Raw genomic sequence first — 27,810 nt, 5'->3', positions numbered from 1 at the left:
TGAGGGAAAAGACTATGTTGTATTCGTTTCTATAATCCCAGCAACCTAGCATAGTCTCTGGCCTGTAGCAGGAATTTGATAAATTTTAAATAATTGAACAAATAAATAAACTTTTCCTGGATACCCCACCAGCTCTTTCTTCCCCTCAACAGTGATTTTTCTCTCTAGCAATGGTTTTTGTTACAGAGCTATATGCTGTGGCACCTGCAGGCAACACTTGTTATTTGTGGTTTTCATTATTTGCAGGAAAACAGATTTTAAATTTTAGACCATATTTCAGTTCTTTCCAAAAGCTCTTCCTTTAAGTTTCAGGTTGCTCTGATTTTACCTGTTGGGAAAGCTTTTGCCATCCATTAGACTTGGCTGTTTAACTGCCTACTTCTGGATTCCTGGTGTTGCCCCCAGGTTCATTTTCTCTCCTTCTCACCTTCAAACCTGCCTTTGCGCTCTCTGCCTGCACCTTCCCTTCACTATGAGTTTCTTAGGCAGTCTCAGCCCCCAGTGACCCTAAGGTGGGAACACCCTAACAGCAACTTATCATGAAACCACAAATTCCTAGGCCACTGAAGTCAGAAAGGGTCTTAGAGATTCAAATCCAGGGGTCTTTATATAGTTTAAGTAATTTTTTTTCAAACAAAAGTTTAGGCGGGACCTTATATATATGAATGGTGGAAATGGAGCTGCTTTGGTTGAAATGGGATTAGGGGTTCCCAGAGATAGTCTGGGGCTCCACAGAACATGATTTGAAAACCACGAGTCTAGCTCAGCTCTCTCGCAGTGCACATGGGGAAACAGAGACCCAAAGAAGTGAAACAACTTGCCTAATCCACACAGCAAGCTAGTGACAGGATCTGGACTAGAACCCAGGTTTCCTTTCCAGGTCAGTGCTCCTTCAACCACAGCTTACTGTTTAGAGCCTCATTTCACAAGGAGAGAAAAAAGTAACAAAGAGTCTTTTATTTTATTCTCTTTGGTGAAACCTGACAGGGTCCAGCTCTTCTTCCCCACTAGTAAATCAGGTTTGCCCCCCTCTTGTTATTGTTTTTCTCTGGAACTCAGGCTGGAGCTTGCCTTAGTCTTTGTTCTGTTCCCAGTTTTTGTAGTGCCAAGGAGGATAGGGGAGAGAGCGGATTCAGGCAGGTCATGGTGGCACAGATGTTTCCTGTCCCTTGGCTAGTCTGGCTGTGTCTTTCAGAGGCAGCTGAATGCCATGGCCAGGTGTGTCTTTCAGGGCCTTCCAAGCCCTTGGAGGTGGTAGGTGTTTATAACCGCAATTTCCTGATTAGCTTCTGTTTTTCACAGGCCTCTAGCCACTACCTGGGGGAATACATCTAAGCCTCTACTCTGGGAGCCATCAATCATTCTGCAGTCTGGCCATAATCTACCTCTATTCTTATTTCCCAGTGTCCCTTTCATGCATCCTACGTTTTCTCCCAGAGTACTCTGTTTTCTCCCCTTCCTCCTCATCTTCACCTATTAAAATATTACTCATCTTTCCAGATCAAGCTTAAATGCCACCTTCTTCAAGAACCCTTTCTCAACTTCCAACCTTATGCAAACTCTCCTTGTAGTATTCTAACATTTTAGCCTAATTTCTCATTATTCCCTGACTTATATTTTATGTGCCTCAACTTTGCAACATGTTGTTTCTCACTTCTGTACCTTTGCTAATGCTGTCTGTTTGCCCAGAATTCCCTGCCTTAATTTTTACTTTGCTTTTGCCTAACTAAATAAGTCCTGTTTAAATTTAGGATGCTCTCAGACATCACTTCTTCCGGGATGGCTTCCCTGATCCCTCCAAGCTGAATCAGGCTACTCACATAATAGCATATACCTATCTCTGTCTTTGTACTTACATAGTATGTCAGTACATTTTCTATTTGTACCTGACTCCCATACTAGGCAGTGTTCCAAGGGAGATATCTATACCTTACATTTTCTATTTCTGGCAACTATCAGTGTCTCACTAACAATAGGTGCTTAATAAATATTTGTGGAATAGATGAATAAATAATTTTTATACTATTATAATGATTTGAGTTATAGGCTCCTTTTTTGAGTAGCTATTTCTCTATCACTAGACTGTATATTCTGTGATGGTAAGGAAAGGGATTGAATCTTACTCATCTTTTTGTCCCTCATTGGGCCTCATTCATAATAAGTATATCAGTTAGGTTTCTCCAGAGCAGAACCAATAGGAGATATATAAATATGTAGATTTATTTTAACGAATTGGTTCATTTGATTGTGGGGGCTGGTAAGGCAAGGCAAGAGTTGACATTGCAGACTTGAGTTTGAAATCTATAGGGCAGGCCAGTAGGCTGGAAAGTTGGGCAGGATTTTTATGTTAGCCTTGAGGCAGAATTCCTTCTTCTCTGGGAAACTTCAGTTTTTGCTTTTAAGGCCTTTAACTGATGGGTGAGGCCCCCATACGTTATCAAGTACAATCTCCTTTCCTTAAAGTCAACTGACTGTGGATATTAATCACATCTACTAAATATCTTCATAGCAACATTTAAACTAGTGTTTGACCAAACAGCAGGGCACTGTAGCCTAGCCGAATTGACACATAAAAATTTAATCATCACAGTAAATGGCCAATAAATGTCTACTGAAGTATGCTTTTGAGCTTCTTATTTGAAGCTCGGAAAAAGAGAACAATCTTCTGTTTCCAGCAGTAATTTGAACTCAGTAACCTGAAAATCTTCCACCACTAAACTCCTGACAGCTCTGAATAAAAAAATAACAACATTGTAGTACATAACTGAACTTGAAAGAAAGTAAGGTACTCTCCAGAGACTGAAAATGAAGACAGACCGAGTAGTAAGTCCATAAGATGATGTCATAATGTCATATCAGGCCTCTTGGGATACCTGTCTTGGTAACTTTGGGACATGGATTTAAATACATACACAGGAACAGAAGATGAAGACTTGAGTCTTCACAAGGCAGGCATTAAAGCTGAAACCCAAAAGTGAGACTGGAACCTTCAGTAACATGGGAGTTAGAAAAAAAATCTTCTCATTACTGCATGAACACAAGAAAGTTGTCTTTCTCAGTGTAGTCTCTGGAGAGAAAAAATGTCTCTCTCCGAGAACTCAAAATGATAGGTCTATCTTGAATTGGAGTTTAGATTTCTACTACCTATGTGGTCTGAGATCCTGCAGTTTGATTAATTAACATAAAGAGTATACACAGCCAGTGATATACTGGGGTGCCTAGCAGAAGAAACCACAAACCCTCTTAAGATGATAGAATATCTAAAACTATAAAATGATTTTTTAATCTATAAAATTAATATACTTAAATATTAAGGACAAATAAAGAATTAAAAACATGAGGATAGAACCATATACCATAAGTAATATAAGGCAGATATGACAAATAGAATTTTCAGAAATTAAAGTAGTCATTGAAATTAAAAGATATACAGACTGTTCAAACAGGAGATTAGACAGTGCTGAGGAGAAAGCTGGTGAATGGAATCTAAGGCAGAAATTACCCATATGCCTCTCTCCAAGAGACAAAGAGAAGAAAAATATGAAAGCAAAGTTAAGAGACATGGAGGATAGAATGAGAAGATCCAATACGTGTTTGATGATAGTTCCAGAAGGAGAGAATAGAGAGAATGGAAAAGAGACATTATTCAAAGGTAATGGTTGAAGTTTTTGCAAAATTTATGAAAGCCTCTGCTACGAAGCACACTGAATTTGAAAGGATAAGTTAAAGCCACTTTTAGACTATTGTAATGAAACAGCATAGCAACAAAGACCAAAAAACAAACAAACAAAAAATCTTGAGAGCATCCAAAGATAAAAGAGCTATCCTACAAGAAATCACAATTAAACTGACAACAGTGGCAAAATAAAGGAATAATGCCCTCAAAAGCTGAAAGAAAAAAAAAAAACAACCCACCTAATCTAGAATTTTCCTCCTAGTCAAACCTTCATTGAGGAATGAGAGTAAAACAGAGACAATTTTAGACAAAGACATCAAATTTACATCTCAGATATCATTTCTGAAAGGACTGCTAAAAATGGATATTCTTCAGGAAGCAGAAAATTGAATCCAAAAAGAAGTAGTGGCATGAAAAAAAGCAATAGGGACTAGAGAAGTTGGTAAACATGTGAGTAACTCTAAAACAAACAAACAAAACCAGAAAAAACCTGACTGTTCAGAACAATAAAAATAATGACTAACTCAGGGAGTATAAAAACAAGGTGAAATTAAGATATTGGGCAAAACTATGTGCAGGGGAGTAAAGAGAAAAGAGGAATGATCAGTGTTAAAACATACTAAAACTTGGGAGGACAGTAGAGCTGCTGATTGAATTTATACCTAATGAGTAAAGTGGGCATGATTTTTTAAAGAAAAGGGTAACCACACAAAAGATAGGAATAAATGTGTAATTACCAGACAAAGGAAAAAGATTTGCACAAAGGAACCCATGCAAGAAAGCTCAACTTGGCATAATCTGTAATAACATTCAGAATAACCTAACTGTGCATCATTGGGAGAAAAGATAAATACATTGTGATATAGTCAAACAGTGAAAATAAATGAGCCAAAACCATTATGTATTACCATGAATACATGTCAAAATTAAAACATTGACTGGAAAAAGGCAGCCTGGAGGCAGATTTAGAATAGCACCACTTATATAAAGCCCCAAACAAGCAAAAGAGTCTGTATGTAGTTTATGTATATATACACAACGTTGTAAAACTATGGAAATATATTTATGGAAATAATACACGTTAATTCGGAATAGCTATCTCTGGAGAGGAGAGGTGGGGGGATGGGACTGGGGAAGAATGTGCAAGAAATTTCAACTGTGTAGTTAATGTTGCATTTCTTTTTTTAAAAATCTGAAGAAAATATAGAAAAATATTAAGATTTGACAATCTAGGTGGTGGATAAACAAGTATTACATCATTCTCTAAATATTTCTTTATGCTTGAAATTTTTCTTCATTTAGACAAATGAGGAACTTAAATTTAGAGAAATGTGTATAGTTGCTGAGGACTCTAATTAGTTAAGTTTATTGTTTTGCACAGTAAGGCACGACATAAGGTGATGGCAGGAATTTAGACAGATACTACTGCATCTGATTAAAATTCATAACTTTAAAGAAGTAAACAGACTTGTATTTCTCCAAGGTCATGTTTTCCCTAAGTGGAGGTTGCCTAGAGAAAGTACACTGAGTAAAATCTCTGATTTGTCCAGTTTCCAGTATTGCTGCTTTACTCAGGTTTGATCTGACCAATCCAGAAGAATTTCATTAAGTTCTAGTCCTCATGCCCTCATGACACAAATGGAGCATTTTCAAAGAGGAGCCTTTGGGCTGAAACTGTTCAAGAGAATAGGGGCAGTGTAGCTTGAAGAAGTGAAGTCTCAGGGGGACCTGCTCACTGTCCTCGACAGTGCAGACATTTACAAGGAAGGAGCAGACTGGCTTTATATCGGCAAAGCCAAAACCAAACAACAAGCTACAAGACAGCAAATTTTGGCCCGGTTTAAAAATCAGTTGTCTGAAAAGGAAAAAGAAAATTAAAACCCTGAAAAATAGTAATTTTTCTGGTGACTCCTTGTTATGAACACTGTAGTACAGATTCTTGCATTGAGTGGGAGATGGGATTTGATGACCTAGTTTTAAGTTTCCTACACATGAGTGATAAAGACAGACTGTTATGTCTTTAAGCCATTCAAGTGAACATAGACACATATCAGAATGGCTGGCACAAAGAGGGAAGCTACTTTTAGCCTCAGGATTTCAGCTTTATCTTAGAAGAATCCCCAAAATACAAAATTGAGAACCTGGGAAATAAACAACATTCAAGTAGAAATTTCTCTTCAAGAGAGTACTTGTCAAAGTCTCTGTTTCATCCTTCCCAAGATTCCAAATTATTAGTTTCACATTCAGATGAATTCCTAAGCTACACAAAATTTCTCCCATTCACCCTATAGTCAGAATTTATCACTCCTTTCTCTGTACTATAACCCGAACAGAAAATCATGTATGTAGAGTGTCTGGGATGTCTGTTCTAAATTAACAATGTCTTTGAAGTTTAAGTTCTCTAACTCTAAAAGAGCACAAGAATTTTTTATTTTTTATTCTGGTAAAATACACATAATGTAAAATTTACCATCTTAACCATTTTTAATGTACAGTTCAATAGTGTTTAGTATATTCACATTGTTATGTAATCAATCTCCAGAACTCTTTTCATCTTGCGAAACTGAATCTCTCTACCCATCAAACAACAAATCCCTATTGAGCACAAGGAAATGTAGATGTTTTATCATGTAAGATGTGATAAAAGAAATAAAGAAATTTTAAAAGTATATATGTCTTAACTAAAAAGAAACTGAAAACTTTAATTTCAAGAGTTGAGGAGTTGTTTAGAAACCTGGTGAAAGCCGCTATGAAAATAAAAGAATTAATATTTATAATGGTTGATTATTAGTGAGGGAAGTACCAAATTGTATCTAAAGGTGTTAGTTGTCTGTACTGTCTTGTGTGAGCATCCATTTTTAAAGCTGTATTTTTACTACAAAAATCATACTTCCTAGGAAGCCATTTAAAAATTGTCGTAGAAATTGTGATGTTCAATTGTTTTCATTACAAAATTTTATTTTAAAATTAAAATAGAAAGCATGCATAAGGTGAATATTTTAGAAAATTATTAGTAAATAGAGTTTTTTTTTTAATGAATTCTCTTTAAAATTTATTTTGAGTAATTCCATATTTGAGAAGTAGTGTGACGTGACTTATAAGATCTGCTATGGAGTCAGTTTGCATGGTCTCAAATCCTGAATCCACCACTCAGTAGTTGTATGACCTTGAACAAGTTAGTCTCTCTGTGCCTTAGTTACCTTATCTGTGAGATTAGGAGATAATGCTAGCTGGCTTGTATGGTTGATGTGAGGATTAAATGAATAAGATGTGTAAAGTCAGCACAGTAACTAGTGCTTACTACGTACTTAATAAATATTAGCTATTAACAGTTTTACTGTAATTGATATAATTCTGGTAGTTGGACTCTGGGATAAATAATCTTCTATGCCTCTGTTAATGCTAGTATATTTTTATTCTTTGCGTCCAAGCTGGATAAGGTCTATAGTCCCTACTCCTACCCTCCAACCAGTGCTTTGCGTATGGCTGGAAAAATAGTAGGTACCTAATCTGATGAATCTTTGTTGAGTAAGTAAATTGTTAGAATATTTTTAAAGATTTATAGAATATATTTCACTATAACAACACTGGATAATAGACTCCTTTTCAAAAGAATGTATCCAAACACTAAGCGTAAAATTCACAGGGTTTTCAGGCAAATCAGTTAGGGTTGTTTTTTAAAACTACTCTTTAGTCTTGTTGAATGTGAGGATCGTGTATCCTCAGTGGCTCATTAGAGATGGTTGAGAGGATGGATAGATTCATTGTGGAGAAGGGAGCCAGAACAGTACCATATGTCTCTGTACTTCCATACCAAGGCACGAGCTTCTATCCAGATCCACCCTGAACTGAAGTTAGTGTAACAAAAAGAGCTCTATTGAGAAGAGATCAGTGTTCCCACCTTGTGACCTTGGGCCACTTTTCTCCTTTAAGCTTCAATTTTTTCACCTATAAAAATGAGAGGATAGCATCTGAGATTCATTTCTCCATTCCGAACACGTATGGCTCCATGTTGCTAAACTCGGGTGCATCTGGGAGCCTGTGGCATATCTCTCCCAGGACAGTGCCAGTTCTCCCAGCCTGCCAAAATTCAGTTGTTAGTGCCTATTCTGGTGAATGATATCTCCCCTTGAATTGTTGCCAGATGGAAAATTGTAGGACGGAATGTGCCACCTGGGTTTGGATTTGGAAATCCAAAGTGTTGTTGCCTTGAGGTACAAAGATAAGTCTGCCCAGCCGTGGTGGTAAGTAGGCTGATAATACCAGCCATGGCAGTTTGCACTTGACTGGGAAAAGAGGGTCACATCTCTGCTTATGAGAACGGAATGAGGGGAGAACTCTTTTCTTATTTCCTTCTAGCAGTTTGCTGTTAGAACCGTGTCCTGGTGATACAGTTTCACAAACAGAATCAATGTATCAGTAAAATGAAAAAAAATTTCCTATGCTTCTGTAATGCTCAGCTGTTTATATTCTTTATCATAACTTGATCTCACAAACACTCTGAATGGAAATTAAGTCCTCAGTTTCCACATCTTATAATATCATTTATGGAACTCTGTCTGTTGAATTCCACTATTCTTCAATTTTTGGAAGATTGCTTTTCTTGGTCTAAGGAGGCAATGTGGTAGAATGTACCTGCCTCTGACTCGGTGTTTGACTTTGAGCTAATCAGTGTCTCCTCTCTTTGAGCCTCTGTTTCCTCATAAATAAAAGGCCTCTAAACAAAAATTTCCCTTTCAGAAAGCTGAGGAAATACTGTGTTATTAATGTTTCATACGAGAGTAAAACCTCTAAGCACTTCAGTATCTGGTATGTTGATTTATACCTAAAGAAGAACATGAAGACGGAGGGTGGTCTCATCGCACATTGTAGTAGGTGACCGTATTCCTGTCCACGTTTATAAATGCCTGGTCGGCATTTGAACAATGAATCAATTTTGTTGAAATGCTCTCCATTTTGAAGGACTCACACAGGCACACTGTTTAACCCAGTGGTTTTTATGTAAAGAGGGGAGAAAGGGATCTAAGACGTGTGAAAGGGTGCTGTGCTAGATACTTTACATACTCATTAATTCTTTCAACAAATATTATTGGGTACCTGACATGTTCTAGGCATTGTCACACAGCTCCGCATGGGATTGATAAAGCAGTTACCACAACAGCAAGGTCTCTGCTCTCATAGAACTTACGTTTTGGTTTGGGGAGATGAATAATAAACACACAGTCAAGGAAATTTTAAAATAAAGATAATATCTATGAAGATTATATAGAGAGTGATTGGGAAGGGAGGGGACTACCTTAACTCAGAGAGTCAGAAAAAACCATCACTGAGGAAGTAATGTGTGAGCTGAGACTTGAATCATGAGAAGATACAGGACATGCAAAGATCTGGGGGAAGGTTGTATACAACGGCAAGTGCAGTAGCCCAGAAGAGATGGTGAGTTTAGCGTTTTGGATAAGTACATTAAAGGCAGGGTCATTTAAATCTAACAAACCTTAGAAGTAGGTGTTATCCTTATCTTACAGACGAAAATTCAAAGAAGTAGAGAGCCCAAGTTCAGGTAGTAAACTGATGACCTGAGATTTAAACCCAGGTGAGTCTGGGTCTAAAATCCAAGCTCTTTCCACTGGGCCATGCTTCTCAGCAGTTGATTAACATGAAAAGTTTTTGAGTTGGCTTGAATAACTCGTTTCCGTGTAACATGGTGGGGAAAGTTCGTTCTCTTTCTCCCTTTTGATTCAGGGAGTGAATAACCCACCTGAAAGGTGTAAATGGCTATTTGTTTTTGGCATTTAAGGAAGATATACTATTCTGTATTCTTTAAATACTGTTTTCTATTACTATTGTGGTTCTTCATTCAAGTCCCAGGTGAGTGGGTGTCCTCTGCCGGGCATCAGGCAATAGGTCTTTATTAACAGTGTTGTTACAGGGTGAACGTTTGTGTGTCCCCATTTCACCTCCCCACCAATTCATTCGCTGAAACTCTTACGCCCAAAGTGATGGTATTTAGAGGTGGGTCTTAGGAGGTAATTAGGTTTAGGTGAGGTCATGAGGGTGGGGCCCCAGTGATGGAATTAGTGTCTTATAAGAAGGGGAAGAGAGACGGGAGCTGTCTTTCTCCACCATGTGAGAACACAGCAAGAAGGTAACTGCCTGCAAGCCAGGAAGAGGTTTATCAGGAGTCAAACAGGTCAGCACTTTGACCTGGACTTCTCTGCCTCTAGACCTGTGAGAAATAACTGTCTGTTGTTTAAGCACCTAGCCTGTGGTATTTTGTTACAGCAGCTGAGGAGATATATGTCTCTATCTATCTCTCTATATAGATAACACATAGAAAATAGATTATATATTCTTTCTCTATGTATTTATATAGGTACGGAAATAGAGAGAAAAAATATAGGTGTATTTATAGATATATAAAGAGAGAGAGCTTTATTATAAGGAATTGGCTCATGCATTCATGGAGGCTGAGAAGTCCTAGGATCTGTTGGACAACTGGAGACCCAAGAGAGCTGAAGGTATAGTTCCAGTCCAAGTCCAAAGGCAGAAGACTGATGTCCCAGCTCAAAAACAGTCAGACAGAGAGAGTAAATTCTTCCCTTACTCCTTTTTTTTCAGTCAGGCCTTCAATGGATTGAATTAGGTCCACTCACATTGGGAGGGCAGTCTGCTTTACTCAGTCTTGATTCAAATGTTAATTTCATGTAAATATTAATGCAAATGTAATGCAGAGACACCTTCACAGACACACCCAGAATACTGTTTAGCCAGTCTGGACACCTGTGGCTCTGTCAAGTAGACACAAAAAACTAACCCTGGTGTGCTTTGTATAAAGCATTGGTGAGTGTGAGGGTGCATGGCTGGGGCCTAGGAAAGAGGTGTAAGACAGTGTGCACCATCAGAGGTGATACGGTAGGGAGGGAGAGGCACAAATAAAATCAGCTGATGATACTAAGCTGAGTCTATTTAAAATGACAGGCTAATGCGTTTCAGACTAAGCTTTCAGAGGAAGGAGAAACCACTGCAGGGGCGAGGACAGGGAAGATTTCAGAAGGGAGCCATACTTGTTTTGGACCTTGAAAAATAAGGAGAGAGATGATTTCTTTTCTTTTTTTAATACTACTTTTCAAGTGGTCTCTAATATGCTTTAGGATGCATGCTAAAATGATTTATAAAAATTGTACTAGAAAAGAAAGTGGAAAACTCTTCATCCAATTTTCTTGAGACTGGAATAACCTTGACAATAATTTGGATAAAAACAATTAGAAAATGGTATTTGTCCTATTCCACTTAAAAATCTAGATGCATTCGTTCTTTGTAATATATTAAATAATAGAATACAATTAGGTGCTAAAAAGAACATTCTGTGATATAGTAAAGATTTATTCCTGGATCCAAAGGCTGGAATAAAAGTAGAAAATCTATGATTGCTTCACCGATGAATTCTCCCAAACATTTATGGTAGAAATAATACAAGTTTAACAAAAATATCTTACTTCCCAAGTCATTCTGTGAAGCCAGCATTATTATTCTGACACCAAATCAGGCAAAGACACTACAAGAATAGAAAACCACAAACCAAAATCCCCAATAAGCATAGTTGCAACAATTCTTAAGCATTTTAGCAAATTGGATACCATGATATATAAAAAGAATCATGCATCATGACCCAATGGGATTCATCCCAGGAACTCAAGTTTCAGGTAACATTTAAATATCAATGTAATTCACCCTCCAGCAAATGTAATAAGAAAAAAAAAAGTGTAAAAAGTCTTTGAGATTATCTTCTTTGTGTGTGTAAATGTGTGTGTGGTGAGAACGCATAGCAAAATTTTGTGGTAAGAACTCTTAGCAAATTTCAAGTTTACCATACGCTATTGTTAACTATCATCCCCATGCTATACATCAGATCTCCAAAACTCATTCATCTTGCATAACTGAAACTGTGGGCTCTGATCAACATCTCTTCATTTTCCCCTCCCTCAGCCATTCTATTCTCAGCTTCCAAGTTTGACTGTTTTAGATTCCACATATAAGTGAGATCATGCAGTCTTTATCTTTCTGTGTCTGCCTTATTTCACTTAGCATAATGTCCTCCAGGTTGATCCATGTAGTTGCAAATGGCAGCATTTCCTTTTTTTTTTTTTAAGGCCAAATCATGTTCTATCTTACGTATATATCATATTTTCTTTATCAATTTGTTTATCAATGGACATTTAGGTTGTTTCCATATATTGGATACTGTGAGAAAAGGGTGCTTTCTAAATGCAGCAACAGACAGAAGTGGTAGTTTGACAAGAGGTCGTTGGGAAACAGTATCTGAATGGCAGATTGACATAGTGTCTGAATTCAGAGTCTGAATGTTAGTAGCTAACAGGGCTCTTGTGCAGGTTGTCCACTGCACAAGGGCACTTGACTGAGGAGACAAGATGGGGTGAAATGCAGCCCCACCTTCTGCTTGCCAAGCCAAGTTCCCTAGTGTAGGAATGTCTACCTGGAGGAAGGAACACCTTTTTCTAATTCAGACTCTGCAGCAGTCTTTCAGGACAGAAGTAGTGGGAGATAAGTTGAGGACAGAAGAGAGGGGCAGATCACAGAGGATGTTTCGAGATGGATAGCTTTGACCGTAGTGGTGAGTGTGGGTGTGGTTTGTGACCCAACACTGGAATTAAATCTGGAGATTTGCCAATGCTGGGATCCCTGTTTCTCTGGTATAAAATAAATCCATATGTTTTGAAAATTATACTTGCTTGATGTTTCTCCAAAGCAAACTTCAATACTGACCTACTTAACTCCAATATAAAATCAGCCTGATTTAATTTTATAAGCCAGTCATGCAAAGTGAATCTGTCCCACGACTCCAAATCATTCTGTTCTGTAGCTCCACTATAATTACAGACAAATGCTTCTCATCTTCCCCCCATGTGAATCCTGAGTTATAGGATTCTTTTTTCCCTCTGTGTTTGATAATCTTGTTATCTTGTGATGCTGCATCATTTAATTATTCCCCAAAATAGAGATCTTCAGAAAATCTGCTCAGAAAAAGTGATTTGCTGTTCCTAACTGAAGTCACAGCTGGTGTGTTTACTCAGAAATTAGTCATTTTCAGAACTCTGAGATTGCTGTTTTTCTCAAGGGGTCTTATCTGCCATCTAAGTCTGTTGCAGCCCTCCTGCAGATCCGTTGAGGGAATTTTATAAACTCCAGAGAAGGACTCACTAGGTATCCTCAGAGATCTGCAAGCCCAGGACTCTATCAGATTGAGCCTGGCTCCTCTCTCTGATAACACCCTCCAAATGTCTAGCTGCGTTCAATTCAATAACTCCATACACATTTCCTAAGCATCTGCTATGTGCCAAAGAGTAGGACAGGCCTCGGGGCTACAAAAATGACTAGAGCACAGTCCCCACCTAAAGAAATATGCAGTCTCTAAACTTACCATCGCAAGTGCTGAAATTGAATTTTAGTAGCTCTGCCACCTACTCACTGCTACTTTTAAGCAAGTCACTTAATTTATCTGAGCCTTCTTTTCCTATAAAACCAGTAACATTGAAATGATGTTCCTGTAAGGCATGAAATATCGTGCGATTAATGTGGTTCTCTGGGAGAATAACGTGGAGAGTGTATATGGGCACTCAAGTTGTCTTTCCATCCTTTACACTCTTCTGTCCCCTTCAGATCTTTACTTTTACAGACTGAAGAAGACTCATTATGCCAATCTTTCCTAAAATCAGAGCCTTTTCATTTTGTTCTGTTTTTCTCTGGGCCATTTCAACTTTAATCATGTCATTTGTGTTTAGATAAGTGGCCCTTTAATATGCTGTATCACAAATATGTGAAAGTACGATGCCTTGTCCAAGATGAGGTCAGAGTGTGAGAAACTCTTCATGTTGAGTTTCCAATAAACTTTCTGATGATAACCAACAATTTTTCACCTTTCACTCTCTCAGTCTTTTTGTGTTTTGTCTGTGACATCTCACGGGACTAATGTCCTCAGGAAACAATTTTCTGTCATTTGAGGTTCTTTTTCTGGATTGTAGTTGAGCACTCATGATCCCCTGGTAAAATCACTTCCCATTGAATATGTTTTCTTACACTTAGTCACATTACAACTCCTCTGCCACTTTTCTGCCCACGTCCACATCTTCTTTCACGTTATCCCTCATCAACTTGGCATTTTAATCCTTGGAAGAGCGGAATGCCATCTGCAAACTTGGCAATTTCCCCATGCACTCTCTTCCAGATCATTTATATGAATGTTCACTAAGACACCATGCAGCTTGCTTTCTATCTAAGAAGTACTTTAGTTGCAGAGAATTTGATTTAACAGTTTAATCACTGAATTAATAATGTCAAAAACCAGCCACAGAACATTGCTGTTATCCAGAAAAGTGGTCACTTCTTCCTATTATCTGTTTCCTATTCCTAAATCAATTATCCATAATAGACATTTCTCTATGTACTGGAAGAAAATTTCATGGTTCACGAATTAGATAACAAGTCCATAATTGAGTTAAGAACCCCTTTTCCAGTATAAAGCCTACCTACTTGAGGTCTCATTTAATGTCCTTGTTCCAAAACATCTATAGGTGTCCAATACTACTTTCTATCACTTAATTAAATCCTATGTTTAAATATCACTGTCATTGCCAGCTAGCATCTATGTTCCTAGGCCTAATCAATCGAATGATCAGTCGAGTTGCCAGATGAGTGTTGTGCAGTAGCTGTTGGTTTGCCACGTACCAGTGGAAGAGCAAGTCCTGAAGTCTAGTTACTGCACCTGCTTCTCAAATGATCTCGAGCCCTGGTTGGCTCCCTCCAGTTTCTTCCGTGTTCCAGATACATCTTAGCACATCTGATCGTGTCACCTCTCTGCTTTAAAATCTTTGACAGTGTTTTGGGAGACAGTTGGGAAAACTTGAATATAGACTCAGTAAAGATGTTTAAAATTACCATTAATTACTAAATAATAAATATTAAAAAATCAGTAACCTAGGATAGGTAAATCCATAAAGAGAAAGTAAATTAGAGGTTTACTAGGGACTAGAGGGGAAGGAGGCAGGGAGGAATGGGCAATTGTTGCTTAATGGCCACAGAGTTTCTGTTTTGAATGATGAAAAAGTTTTGGAAATAGTGATGTTGGTTCCACAACATTGTGGGTGTACTAAATGCCACTGAATTATACACGTGGAAATGGTTAAAATGGTGAATATTTGCTGTATATATTTTGCCGCAACAAAAAAATGTTTAAGCTGTTACCAGTTAGAGATAATACTTAAAATGTTGTAAGAGAAAACATGATATTTGGAATGTGCTTTAAAACACAGAAACATAGTCCCAACAACAACAGTGAGGATGATACATGGAAAAGACAGGCAAAATGTTGATAAACACTGAAGATTGAGTTTTTCATAATAGAAAATTTAAACAAGATCTTCTGGAGGCTAGCCATCACGTCCCAGCTACTCAGCCTGACATCTGAAGGTCTTGGACAGTCTGGCCCTTTCTCTGGAGCTGAGGCCTGCAGAGCCCCTCCCCCAGTCAACGGGGCTTTCAGTTCTGCTTTCTCCTTCTATGAGGCAAATTCCTCCTCATTCTTTAAGACTCAGCTAGTCTCTGGGGCCTTCCCAGACTCCTCCAGGCCAAGAGAACTCCCTCCGTTGGGTTCCCACAGTACCTTGTGCAGTGATACTGCTCCCCACTGCCCTGGGGGCTCCCTGCAGGCAGAGGAAGCTGACTTTTCACTGCACGTCTTTCTGAGCTGTGTGCAGCTTTTGTGGCTGTTGTAGTTGTGTGCATTCAATATTTTTTTAAGGGACTTCTCCCTTAAAAAAGCGGGAATGTGAATACTAGTTATAAAGCGTAAGAGTTGAAAGGGACCTTCGCAATCACCCGTATGCACACAGGTCTCCCTTTCTAGACTGCTTTCTCTACTTGCCAACTCCTAATGCATTTTTACATTTTCAGCTCCTACCACCGGGTGTTCGGTAAATCGTTGCTGAATTTGCTGACAAATTACAGCCTTTCTTTCTACAGATGGCCAATTAACTATCTAGCTATTTTAGAAGAAATAGTTAATTTTCAGGGGCGGTTTGTCAGAGCAGCAAATAAGCACCTGGAGGGCCACCACTGGGTCAGGGAGCCAGCGAAGCCAGGGGGTGAGGGAGTGTGGTGGGTGCGCAGCACACATCTTGCCAGGGGGTGGCGGCAGGAGCTCACAAACTCTCCAAGGCCCTCAGGCCTGGTTTTACCCTTCGCGTGTAGGATGGGAAATAAGAACCCTCTCCTATTCCTGATTTATTTTCTAACTTCTTTACGCCTCGAGACACTTGACCGAAAGAACAGGGCCTGAGTTATAGACACTGAGAGCCAGAAACTAGGCACCTTGTTAGAGATAAGTGTCCAGACAAGTGCTAGGCATTTATTAGGGGCATTGTTAGTGCTTTTGTCTTCTAGCTTGAGGTTTCCACCCTTGTGCAGGCCTCAGGCACCCAGGGAGGGTGTTCGGTCCTTTAGTTCCAGTGTGGATGGAGATTGAGAACAGATTTTCACGTGGGGAAGAAGAGGGAAGAAAGACCATGACACCGGGATGTGCACAGGCGAGAAGAGAGAAGATGGCGGGGCCTGCAGAGACAGACTCAGTCCACCCAGTCCTGAGGGTGGCCTCCTCTGATTTTCTACATCCGTCCAGCCAAAACTATCACTCCTACCATCTCCAGTCAGTAAGCAAGCACCGATTGTGAATAAGTACACAGCTTGGGGAAGGAGCTGGAAGTTTATAGATACGATGATTATATTTGTTCACGCCGTAGCTCGGAGCATATGACAATGGGACATAATCAATATTGAAAATCCAATTTGTTGGAAAATCCAGGGCTCATATATGGATGGTCCTTGCTCTGAAGTAGAGTTGCATAATCCAGTGGTCTGAGGCTGGGGTGGGAGAGAGGTATCACAGGTTATTAGACAATTGAGTTTGAAAGGTGACATCAGATGATGATGCTATGAACCAAATATGATGAGTAGACAGTAAATGGGAAGAAAGTTCAGGAGAAGAAGAAGCCCTGGCTGTGGTATTAGTAAAACAGCAGTAATACCTGGTGCATAAATGTTTGTTGTGCTTTGCTGATAGTACTTCATATTTACAAAACATTTCAGAGTTCCTGAAACACTTTCATGTCAGTGATTCTCATCTGGCTTCATTAAGTCTTAACAGCAACTTGTGAGTCAGGTGTTATTAAATGAGATAAAATACAGAAAGCACTTAGGATAGTGATTAGGAGGTAGTGAATGTTTGCCATTATTATTAAAATCGTCATTAGCCCTATTTTATACATGAGGAAACTGAGGCTCAGAGAGGCTGTTACTTGCCCAGAGTCACACAGCTGAGAAGTGGTAGAACTCAGCCTGAACTCAGTTCCCCTGGTTCCTATTTCCAGAACTTTCTCCATTATCCCATCTATAAAGAGGGAGTATTTAAGCTAAGCTTGCCAAGGCTCAGCCAAGTTTTGAGGCAGCCTTAGCAGAGAAGTCTCTGATGATGTCTCCTCAGCCTTCTGAGCCCTAGTTGGTAGGTGGTTGGGAATTGCTGAGGATATTCTGTGCCCCTGAGTAAGAAGAGTTAAATCTGGGAGCATCTACTCATTTTAGCAGCAAGAGGAGATGGTTCATTGCCTAGTCCATCAAGGAAGCTGCAAGTCATTAAACTCACATAGATCCTCAGCTGCTAGGCTTGTTAAGAAAATGTTACAATAGGGGGAAATTGACAACACAGAGACCATAGATATTTTTAGTCTGCGTCTCAAGGATGTACATCTTGGGTTCTGTTTAGATTGAGCACAAGAGGGTGAATTTGGATTGATTTGACAAGACTGGCAGTCAGAAAGTCCTTACTGAGCACCTTTTCTGTGCCTAGCATATGCACGGGACTGTGGGGTCACCCAAGAGGGGCAAAGTAACTTTCCCAAACTTTCAACACTGGGGAGAGTGATATAAATTTTTTCTTGGCTGGGGGGAAGTGTGCCAACATCAGTAAAAATTCTTGTGTCTATTTCCTGCACCAGAAATTCTTCAGTAAATTGTTTATCTTTCTAATGTACAATGTGGTGACTGACTACAGTTGATAATACAGTATTATATACTTAAAATTTGCTAGAAGAGTAGATCTCAAGTGTTCTCACCACACACACACACGCACACACACACTAGGTAATAATGTGAGGTGATGAATGTGTTAATTAACTGATTGTGGTTATCCCATTTCACAAAGCATACATATATCAAATCATCATGGTGTACACTTTAAATATTACAATTTTATGTGTCAGTTGTACCTTAATAAAGCTAGAAAAAATTTATCTTATGAATATATTCTTAAATGTAAGCCATTGTAGGTCTGTTTGTAATAGCAAAAACAACCCCAAAACTGGAAATCTAAGCACTCACCAGTAAATATTGGTTAAATTACTGTATAATCTTCAAATGGAATCTTCTACAACTATTAAAAAAGGAAGAGGTCTATCAGGATGTGCTGGAAAAAATATCACTAAGATATATTTTAATTGAAGTATAACTGACTGACAATAATATATTAGTTTTTTGCATACAGCATAGTAATTCAATATTTTTCTAGATTATACTCTATACAAAGTTATTATAAAGTAGTAAATAGTAGGCTATCCCATGTTCATGGATTGGAAGAATTCATATTGTTAAAATGTCCACAGTACCCAAAGGACTGATAGATTTTTAAGTGCAATAAAAATAAAATTAAGGTTCAGAAAGGAAGAGTTTATATAGCATGATGCTATATGTATGTTTGAAGGATATATATATATTCAGACATTTGCACACATTTTCCCAGCGCTGGAAGGGTATGCTTGCAACTGGTAATTGGGAGTATGTGTGCTGACAGAGGAACGGGAAAGGAGAAATGTATTTTTCATCTTATTCTTTTAAGTGCTTTTGAAGATAGATTGATTGGTTTAACCATGTGACATACTTTTTTTCCCCTTAATTTAAGCCGCTTGCCTATATGGTCACACTGCCAAAAAGGGGCACAGCTGGGATTCCCACCCAGCCTGTGATTCCAGAGCCCTGTGGTCCAGAACCCCTTTGGATCCTAGCACACTGCCTCCTAACATTGCTCTCTTGGGATCAGGAAGTAATTGTGTCACTTGCTTGTAAGTTAGAAAACTTTTCATGAAAACACCTGGGAGAGTGTGCTCATTCTCCAGAAGAAGGGTCTGTGCCCCAATGCCTGCCATCTTGGCTCTTTCTCTGTAGGACTGTGGCTCAGCCAAAGAAGGTCAGTGACCTTGAGGCAGGAAACACAAACTAAGGTTTCCAACAGGACAAACCACCTTAAGGAAAAGGCATTAAGATAATTGGAGAGGTGGGGGTGGGGAGAAGACATGAAAACAGTATCATTAGCCAACTTGGTCAGCAGGCAGGTGCAGGAAGTGGCAGATAAATGCGGCCAGAATCTATAAACATACTTCAATATCAGTGTTCAAAACTGACAAAATAAATGAGTGAATTAGAGAACTTGGGAGCATCTGAGTATCTAGAGATAAACTCGTAGTTCTAAGCTTAACTCCTATGACCTTTTCTGGGATTTGAGCATATTATTTAACTGCTCTGGGTTTGTTTCCCCATTGGTCAAAGGGATAGCATTGTCTGTCCCGGCTGCTTCACTGAGTTGTAAGGAACAAATAAGGCAAAGAATGTGCTTTGAAAATGCAAAGCATCCCTTAGAATGAGAGGTTATTGTTAGTGTCTCCAGACTTACCTCACAGGAGAGCTATTTTGAGACAGGAAGGTGGGAGGAGGCATCAGAAAAGCATTGCTGGAAACAAGGTAGACACCTCACCAACACAAGGAAGGAACCTCATCAGACCATGTACTCTAGTTCCTCCTTTTATAGTTGTGGACAAAGACCTACAGGTCCTCTAGATCTGCAGAGCAGTGATGGCGCCATGTGCACACTATTATTTAGACCCATAAATAAGCTGGAGCAGTAGCCAAAGGGATGGGATGTGTTACAGGCCCCCTGCTTGAGGGGCTTGCTGGGCTATGAAGGTGGAACAGGGTCTGGAAGCAAGCTGATGAAGCTGAGTAAGGAATTGGGGCAGAGGTGGGACTTCAGTGATCCAGCTCCACGATGGCTGAGTGCCTCTGAGGAACAATTTGAGGGTAGCCAGGGACTTGGATAGGACAAACGACAACTTCCTGGAACAGGCTGTTCCAGAAACCAGAGAGGAAAGGAAATAGTCTGGCCTGATCCTGGGTAGTTCACAGGAACCAGGGTAGGAAGCAGTGGTAGTGGAATTAGTGCTCACAACATCAAGTCCCTCTTGAGCAGAAGAAGGAAAACGGGAAAAGAAACATGCAACACAGCGCACGGGGCAAGTCCGTTTATGTAGTGATAAGAGTGAAGATGGAGAGAATGAAGGAGCAGAGGGAGACAGTGCCGTGCAGCACCAGGGGCACTGGATTCGGACTTGGGTGTGAATCCTGGCTCTGTCACTAACTTGCCATGTGACCTTGAATCTGCCATTTTCCTCCTCTGAATCTTGGTTTCTTCACTAACTTGCCATGTGACCTTGAATCTGCCATTTTCCTCCTCTGAATCTTGGTTTCCTCATCTTGAACGTGAATACCTTTCTCTGGATCTTGTAAGTCGTTATGAGGATTAAATGGGGTATTCTTGAAAGCAACTAGTACATAATTCCTAGAACATGATGCCCAATAAATGTTAGTTTATCCCTTTTGGGACTTTTAGAAAACCTCCAGTGGAACATACTAATTTGGAATTTCAAGCATTGGGAAAGCAAGCTCCACCTACCTAACAGGTACAGTGTGGAAAGTCCTTTGTTACAGATGGAAAACCAGCCTAAATACACAGATGAGAAAATCTGGGAGGGAGGCTAGGTGAAAGGCACAGTAGCAATGTATATATAAATATAAGCGTAAACCCATTCCCCTTACCAGTGGCTGTGAGGCCATTAATGCATTAATGTGAGGTTCCTCCAGATCTGAGACAAAATGGGAAGATAATCAGTACAGTGTATGTAAGTTTGACTCATTCCCTTGACTACTCAGAAATACAGCATAAGTTTTGTGTTCAATTATAGTAGCTTTCTTCAGCCACCCCCCCCCCTTTTTCTGGTATAATTAACTCTCCTTCATTCATTGATTGTCCTTTAATCCTTATTTTGTTGGTTATATTTGCTTTTTAAATTATTAATTGCCTCAAATCCTTTTTGGAAGTATGAGTATGAAGAAGTAGAATGGTAACAGTTTCTTTAGAAACTAAAACTCCAAAGGTGGAAACCAACTAGAAAATCTGAGTGAAATTAGGATGGGGGAAGACAAGGGAACTATAGAGATTTATAAAATTGACCTAGGCTTTACCAGAGGTAACATTAAGGAAATTCCTACTTCTAGACTTCTTCTGTAGCTGAGGATATTATCATAAAATCACAAAACCTGAGAGTGAAAGTTTCACGCTCGGTTTATTTCATGGATGGGCAAGTTGATCACAGAGCAGAGGCAGTGATTTGCTTGAGGGTCCCTCATGGTGACCCAGTAGCAGAACTAGGGTGCGACCCTAACCAGGTCTCTTGACTCTCATTCCAGGATCCTGTCTGCTATAGTCCTCTTTGTGAGAATGAATTTCTTGCCTCGAACTAATTTGTGTGGGTTTTTTTTTTTTTTCTTTCCCTTTTCCAGGGCCAAGTGCTTTCGGGGCAAAAAAGTCCTTGGAGATTATGATATCAAAGTGGAACAGGTAACCAGCCTGGAGCCCAGGGTTGCTTCTGTGTCATCTTTGTTCTCTCTTGACATTCCAGAGTGAACCACCTCGTTCTGCCAAATGGAGAACAGTGTCCATCACTAGCATCCAGTCTCTCTATCTCCTCCCCCGACCCCCACCCTTTCCAGGACTGTTCTCTCTACGAGACCCAGTCCTGAAGGCTGCATTTTCAGCTTCCCTGACTTCTTTTCATGGTTCTGGTGTCTGGAGGGAGGCAAGCAGTGTGGCCCTTAGGGCCCTCTTGCAGTGCAGGGTTCTCAGGCTGAGGAACACTAGAGGAATATCTTCCTAGGACATGGCCACACCTCCACTTTGCTGGTGGCGTGGTCCTCCTGGGTGGGCCCACGTCTGCCATTCAGGTGTGCGGCCTCCAATGGTGCCCCCTCTGTGCCTGAGGCTACTCTTCAGAGAGAACTTAGAAAAGAACACTGCCTGGCTTTAATGCAGTGAAGTGCTGAAAGGCTCGTTTTTAAAAAATATTCCTCTATCCTCTGCTTCATGATAAATAGAGGTTTGGTCCATCTGAGTGGAGAGGAGGATGTCCAGTTTAAAGAATATGTGTATTTTCTATGTAATGATAGAAGCTACTCATCATTCCTTACACAGTGTGCTGTGATTTACAGAGTACTTTTCCTATCCATTATCGCATTCTATTCTTGAAATTACTTGTTAGATAGGCAAGGGTGATAAAAATTATTCCCATTTTTTAGGTGGGAGAAGCTGTCCCCTGAGAGAGAACGAGTAACTTGCCTATAGCATCTTGTGCATCTAGTTGGGTACAGAGCAGAACTAAAACCCAGTTGCCTAAACTAAAACTTAGTGCTTTCATGGTGAAGAAGGGCATGTTTGCCCCAGTTTGCATTCCCGCTCTGCAGCGAGGCAGCACAAAAGATACTGGGCTGGGAAGTTGGAAGGACCTGAGTTTTGCTCCTGTCTCTGCCAACAAAAATTTTTGTTTGTCCAAAAAAGTCACTTAACAGCTCCTTTGGTAGATAGGGACAATTCTCTCTGCCCCTCCTGCCTCAGAGAGTAGCTGTAGAGTTAGATGAAGTCAGTTTGTGAAAATGCTCTGAAAACCGTAAATGAACGTTTGGTGGTAAGGATGCTGCTGCCGCCACGTGTAGGACTTGGCAGAGTCACGACTGTGGGCTGAGTCCCCTACTCTTATTTTTATTTATTTATTTTATCATAGTAAAAAAACACGTAACATGAAATCTACCCTCTTAATCCCCTCCCGTTATTTTCCAGGCGGAGTTTTCGGAGCTCAACCTGGTGGCCCATGCAGATGGAACCTACGCTGTGGACATGCAGGTGCTCCGCAACGGCACCAAGGTTGTCCGGTAAGATCCTTTCTGCCCTCGGGGTCACTGTCATTCTCTCCAGGGTTACCGTCTGTGGCTTGCAGAGGTGGTTTCACAGTCAAGTGATGGAGTGGAATGGTATTGTTGTGAATAGTGCACGGGACTGAATGGTCTGTGCTGGGTGGACGTGGCAGAAGAAGGCAGAGGAAACCAGCCCCTGCCCTTAGGGAGGTCTTAGTCCAGAGGTAGAGAAAGCTCCATGGACTCAGAGCTCACGCATAGAGGTAACCGGATTCCTGTCAGCGGTGTTCCAGGACTCCAGCCCTACCTCAGCTAGGGCAGTCCTGTGCTTTTCTCTCTGAATATATTTCCCCTGAAAAACAGGATTCCATTGCTTAAAAAAAAAAAGTTTGAAAACCTCTTCTCTAGTTTAACCTCCTATTTTACATTGATTTGTTTAGATTCACTCAGCGAGTTGGTGGCAGAACCTTGTATTCCTTGTGAATTCTTTTAACTCCCAGCCCCGTGTTCTTCTAAATTCCGAATTCCTGGGACTCATAAGTCTGATGGGAAAGCCTGGGGTTGGAAGGGACATTGGAGGTGGAAGAAAATTTGCAATTACAAGGCACTTAGGTGGCAGGTGGGGTGTTGGGTGACTTACAGACGTGATCAGATATCATACAGCAGTTCTGTGAGGGAAAATCATTTCCACAGTGTATTCTTCCCAGCCTGGCTTCACGTTTTCAGACATCAGGGTCTTGCTCCAGGAAGTCTTCACTTCACCCTCTTCCCTGCATCAATCTGCAGTCCTCTGAAACTGAGGCCTCCAGTGTCCAGCAGGACCTGGATCAGGGACAGGGAAGGCAGAACCGGGTGTCTGGAGCCTCATGTCAGGAAATGTGAGCTCATCCATCCCAGAGACTGAGGAAGACAGAAGAAAAGATGTCTGTCTGGAAGGGGAGTGAGCTCAGGGAGCTCCTGCTAGAGAGAACGACAGGTTCCTCCAACTGCAGATGGAGTGAGTCACAGGGATGTGTGACACCAGCCAGTGGTGACAGAAAGGCCTATAGCAAGTGCTGGGTGGTTTCTGGCAAAAATAAGGCAGGCCCTTCCAGTTAGCAGGGTGGAAACTTAAGAGCTGACCTCAAGTCTAGAGTTCAGTTCCTGTAACTGGGATGTCAGGTTTGGTCTCAGGTGTACAGCTGGAGCCAGTTTCCCAGAATGAGGGCACAAGGTGGTAGGAGCACAGGCCGTACTGACTAGGTGCTCAGTCCCCTGAGTGACTGAGGAAGGGTCCTTCCATCCACTTTAGAAGACTGGTTTCTGGGCCTGGGTGGGACTAGAGCTATAGATGGGGATTGGACGGGTGCCTGGGCAGAGAACCAGTTAGGTCATTGCACATGGAGTGAAACGGCCAAGGCCTTGAGCCTTGAGGGCCAGTGCTGCCACAGAACTGCCTCTCTCAGAATGGGGGTTCCTCTGGAGTCAGGACATGAAGACGTGGGCCCTGGTCCTGAGGAGCAGCTGTGGCTGGGAGCTTTGTTGGCCAGAGGTGAAATGCAGGGAACATTCTGAGCTTTCAGTGCTCCCTGTAGCCAGTTGCTCAACCTCAGTTCTGCGAAAAATATTTCCACCCCTCCCTAGTGTCCGCTTTGGAAGAATAACATTAGGAAGTCTGGTGTCTGTACTCAGCCTGGACCCTTGCTCTCCTGGAGTGGGGAGCTGCTGCTGAAGGCGTTGCCTGTTTTAAGGAGCAGCTTTAAGGAGTCGGGGCAGGATGTGGAGACCAGGGATCTACGTGGCAGGGTGATGAAGTCAGCTAAGTCTGTTGTCCTCAGAGTCTGCTGGGTTCCCTTGGAGTACAGTGCTGGAGCCGCGAGAGCTTAAGTTCTCATACTGCCCCGTAGGGACAAGGGGGATCCTTGTCCATTAAAGGTGTGAGGATCTAAATGTGTTTCTTCCCTCCTCAGGGCATTTGTACCTTAGAAAAACGCAAGGCTTAACCCAGAAGAATAAGAGAATTTAAGAAAGCTGTTCTTCAAATCGCCTTTGAAAAATGCTATATGTAAAACCTCATGTCCCAGTCCCTAAAAGAATAATAATGATAAAATGAGGGGCTTAGCCCAGGTAGCCCCGAAGGCCTCTTCTCTGTCTTGGGCTTTAGAAATGGAAGACAAGGTGACGTATGACCTGAGGTACTGGTTGATGGCAGACCTGCTTCTACGTTCTTCCCAGGTCCTTCCGGCCGGACTTTGTGCTCATCCGGCAGCATGCGTTTGGCATGGCGGAGAATGAGGACTTCCGCCACCTGGTCATCGGCATGCAGTACGCAGGCCTCCCCAGCATCAACTCCCTGGAGTCCATTTACAACTTCTGTGACAAGCCATGGGTGGTGAGTGAGGTCCCCTCCCCCCAGGTAAAAGAGTAGGACCCAGGTCCTCTATTTCCCAGCCTCCCAGGAGGCACCACAAGTAATCCAGATTCAGGAGGCACCAGCTGGGACACAGGGTAGGGTCACTCTCACAGTGACATTGTCATCATAGGCTGGGCCATCTTTGCTGCAGAGTGGACCTTTGGCGTCACAGCGAAGTCACACAAAGATTCTGTAAAGAAGCCCTCACAGGTCTGTAGGCTGTGTCCTTAGCCATAGGATGCAACAATAAAAATACCTGTTTCCCGCCTCTGAAAGGTCTAACCATTGGAAAGGCCTGAAGCCAGTAGGGACTCAGGGGATGGTCCATCTCAGAGGGATGTTAGTGTCAGAGTTCTGCCAAGTGTTTAAATGAGATTTATCCACACACATATCAATCAGACACTTACATGCACCGAAAGTTTCCCCAGAGATCATCACATCTCACCCCTTCATGGCAGAGATGTGAAAATTATGGAAGGAAGGTAAGGAGTATAAAACCACTTACTATGTGCTGCCACCTTGTGAGATTTTCCTACATTAATTTTGCTTAATCCTCACCACAGTCTTACAAGGAAGATACTACTATTATCATTATTATCATTTTTGCAGAGAAATGAGACCCAGAAAGGATTAAGTAACTTGCCAAAGTCATAGAGCCAGGGTTTCTCTAGATCACACTGTATGTATCCCACATAAATTGAATTACCGTGTGAGGAGGAAGCTGGTCTGGTGTTCTCTTCCTTGGCCAGTCTGGAAACCTTGGAAGCAGTGGAAACTTTTGAGCAGAGAGAACAGTGGAGATAGGAGGGAGAGTGACCGGTGACAGTGCTGGGCCTCTCTGGCTGCCCCTCTGACAGCCGAGGGGTGTAACTCCTGTAACTTTGTTGCTCCAGGCTGGTCCTCTTGGAAGGAAACACCTGCCCCGATCACATCCTCCTCCTCTTGTTTTTCAAAAAGTCGTTTCTGCCATCCCACACCAGCTTGCCAAGGGTCACGACACTGGTCACTGACTGTCAAGTTCCCAGACCCCAAGCCTCTATACCACTCAGAGAGCTGGAGGGGGTGTTTCTTAACTAAATGGACTCACCACCCTTGATCTTTTTTTCACACCTGAACTCAGTTTTCATGTTCCGTTGGAACCAGGAACCTGACAGTATAAGAGAAAGACTGATGAGCGAGGAGTCGGAAGACCTGGGAGCTGCTGCGGTCAAGGAGGGGTTGCCCCTTATTTAGCCTTTCCCTGTGTCTGGCCTGAGGATCTGGAACCCTAGAGTTTTGCAGAAACAGGCTACAGGAATTGTGTGATTTGAATGAATCACTAATCACAGAAGAGCACGTGAGGCCTTCCCCAAGGTTCTCTTCAGTCACAGGACCATCCCTACTGATCTTTTGCCCGGCCCTCTCCTCCCTCACCCTTCAATGCCAATTTGAATTTGGCTTCCTCATAGCCACGCAGGGCGATTCTGCTATTATCAGCTGTTTCCTGGGCTATCTCACTAATCAACCTTCTGGCTAAACCTCTCTGTGCCCAGGTTTCTTTGTCTGTAAACTAGGAATAGTCATAGTCCCTGCCACCAGTTTGCCAGCCTAGTGTCATAGTCGCCTAGTATTTGGGATCTTAAAGAAACTAGTTCCTCACTTTATGTTCCAAAACTGTGCCAGAGGCCAGGGAGCTGTGGATCAGAGAGCCTGTTCCTAGGGCTTTGCCCCACTAGGATCTGGGATCTGGTGAGAGTTCACACTCTCACCCATTCATAATCCCGGCATATCGCCTTTGGCATCGCTCCCTGGCCAGACACCAAGTTCTCCCTTCATTTTTGGTGAGCAGCTGCCACACTAGTGGCATTTTATATGTTGTCCTCTGCCTGTTAATGGGAGTGAACAAATTTGGTGACTGTGAGGGGAGGGTCCCCTGAAATGATGACTTTGTTTCATATTTTCTAATTTTCTCTATTATGGGGGCTCTTGGTGTGAGAAGAGTCCTCAGTTGGGTTGGGAAAGGCTCTGTCTTGTGTGCCCGTGTCTCTGAGCACATCTGCTATCTCATAAATTGATCAGGGCAGGCACGCTGGGATTTTGGAAGCAGAAGTAGACCTAACGATGAAAGCATTCCAGAGAAAGCAAGAATGCCACCATCCCACATTGCTTCAAATTTATCTGAAAATCCTGCTACTTTTTGTGAGTTTTTTAAGAGACAGATGCACAGAGTTGAATTAAAGCATTCTATTTCCAGGAGATAGGACAATATATTAAATTCAGACTGATCTTGAAATCCCATTTTTTTCCAAGACATCTGTCCTGATAGATTGGATAAGTGGGTATAATGAACATTATCTTCCTATTCATTGCCAGTACCACCCCCAGCTCCCAAATCCTTTCTTTTGTCTATACATAGAGGAAATAACCCTTATCAGACGTTACTTTTGTTTAATCGGTGACTGTGTGCTTGTGACTGAATCTAAGTTTCCAAGGAGGCAGGGGTTAGAGGCTAAGCCCAGAACTTTGAGCAGACAGTGGCTGCTGGAGGTAGAAGAGGGTGGGTGAGCTCCCAAGGACCCGCTAGTGCCTGGGAACTGGCTGCCACTTCAGTCTTGGCTGCCTGAGG

General features: G+C 41.4%; 1 protein-coding gene across 3 annotated transcripts in view; it reads left to right on the top strand.

Annotated features, from left to right (window-relative positions):
• The window catches only part of SYN2 (synapsin II), a 154,711-nt gene that overhangs the window by 87,464 nt on the left and 39,437 nt on the right, over positions 1 to 27,810 (top strand). For 2 of the 3 annotated variants that reach the window (XM_074344306.1, XM_074344305.1), the window contains exons 2-4: positions 21,410 to 21,467; positions 22,740 to 22,831; positions 25,028 to 25,184. In XM_074344306.1, the coding sequence (XP_074200407.1) occupies positions 21,410 to 21,467; positions 22,740 to 22,831; positions 25,028 to 25,184 (307 nt within the window). Of the gene's footprint in view, positions 1 to 20,005; positions 20,183 to 21,409; positions 21,468 to 22,739; positions 22,832 to 25,027; positions 25,185 to 27,810 lie in introns of those variants that run through there. The other variant, XM_010953060.3, reaches the window with a different exon arrangement.

This window comes from Camelus bactrianus, chromosome 17, assembly GCF_048773025.1.
Source record: "Camelus bactrianus isolate YW-2024 breed Bactrian camel chromosome 17, ASM4877302v1, whole genome shotgun sequence".
Taxonomy (NCBI): domain Eukaryota; kingdom Metazoa; phylum Chordata; class Mammalia; order Artiodactyla; family Camelidae; genus Camelus; species Camelus bactrianus.
Note: the sequence above shows the minus strand (reverse complement) of the source record. Positions and strands in the feature narration are given on the sequence as shown.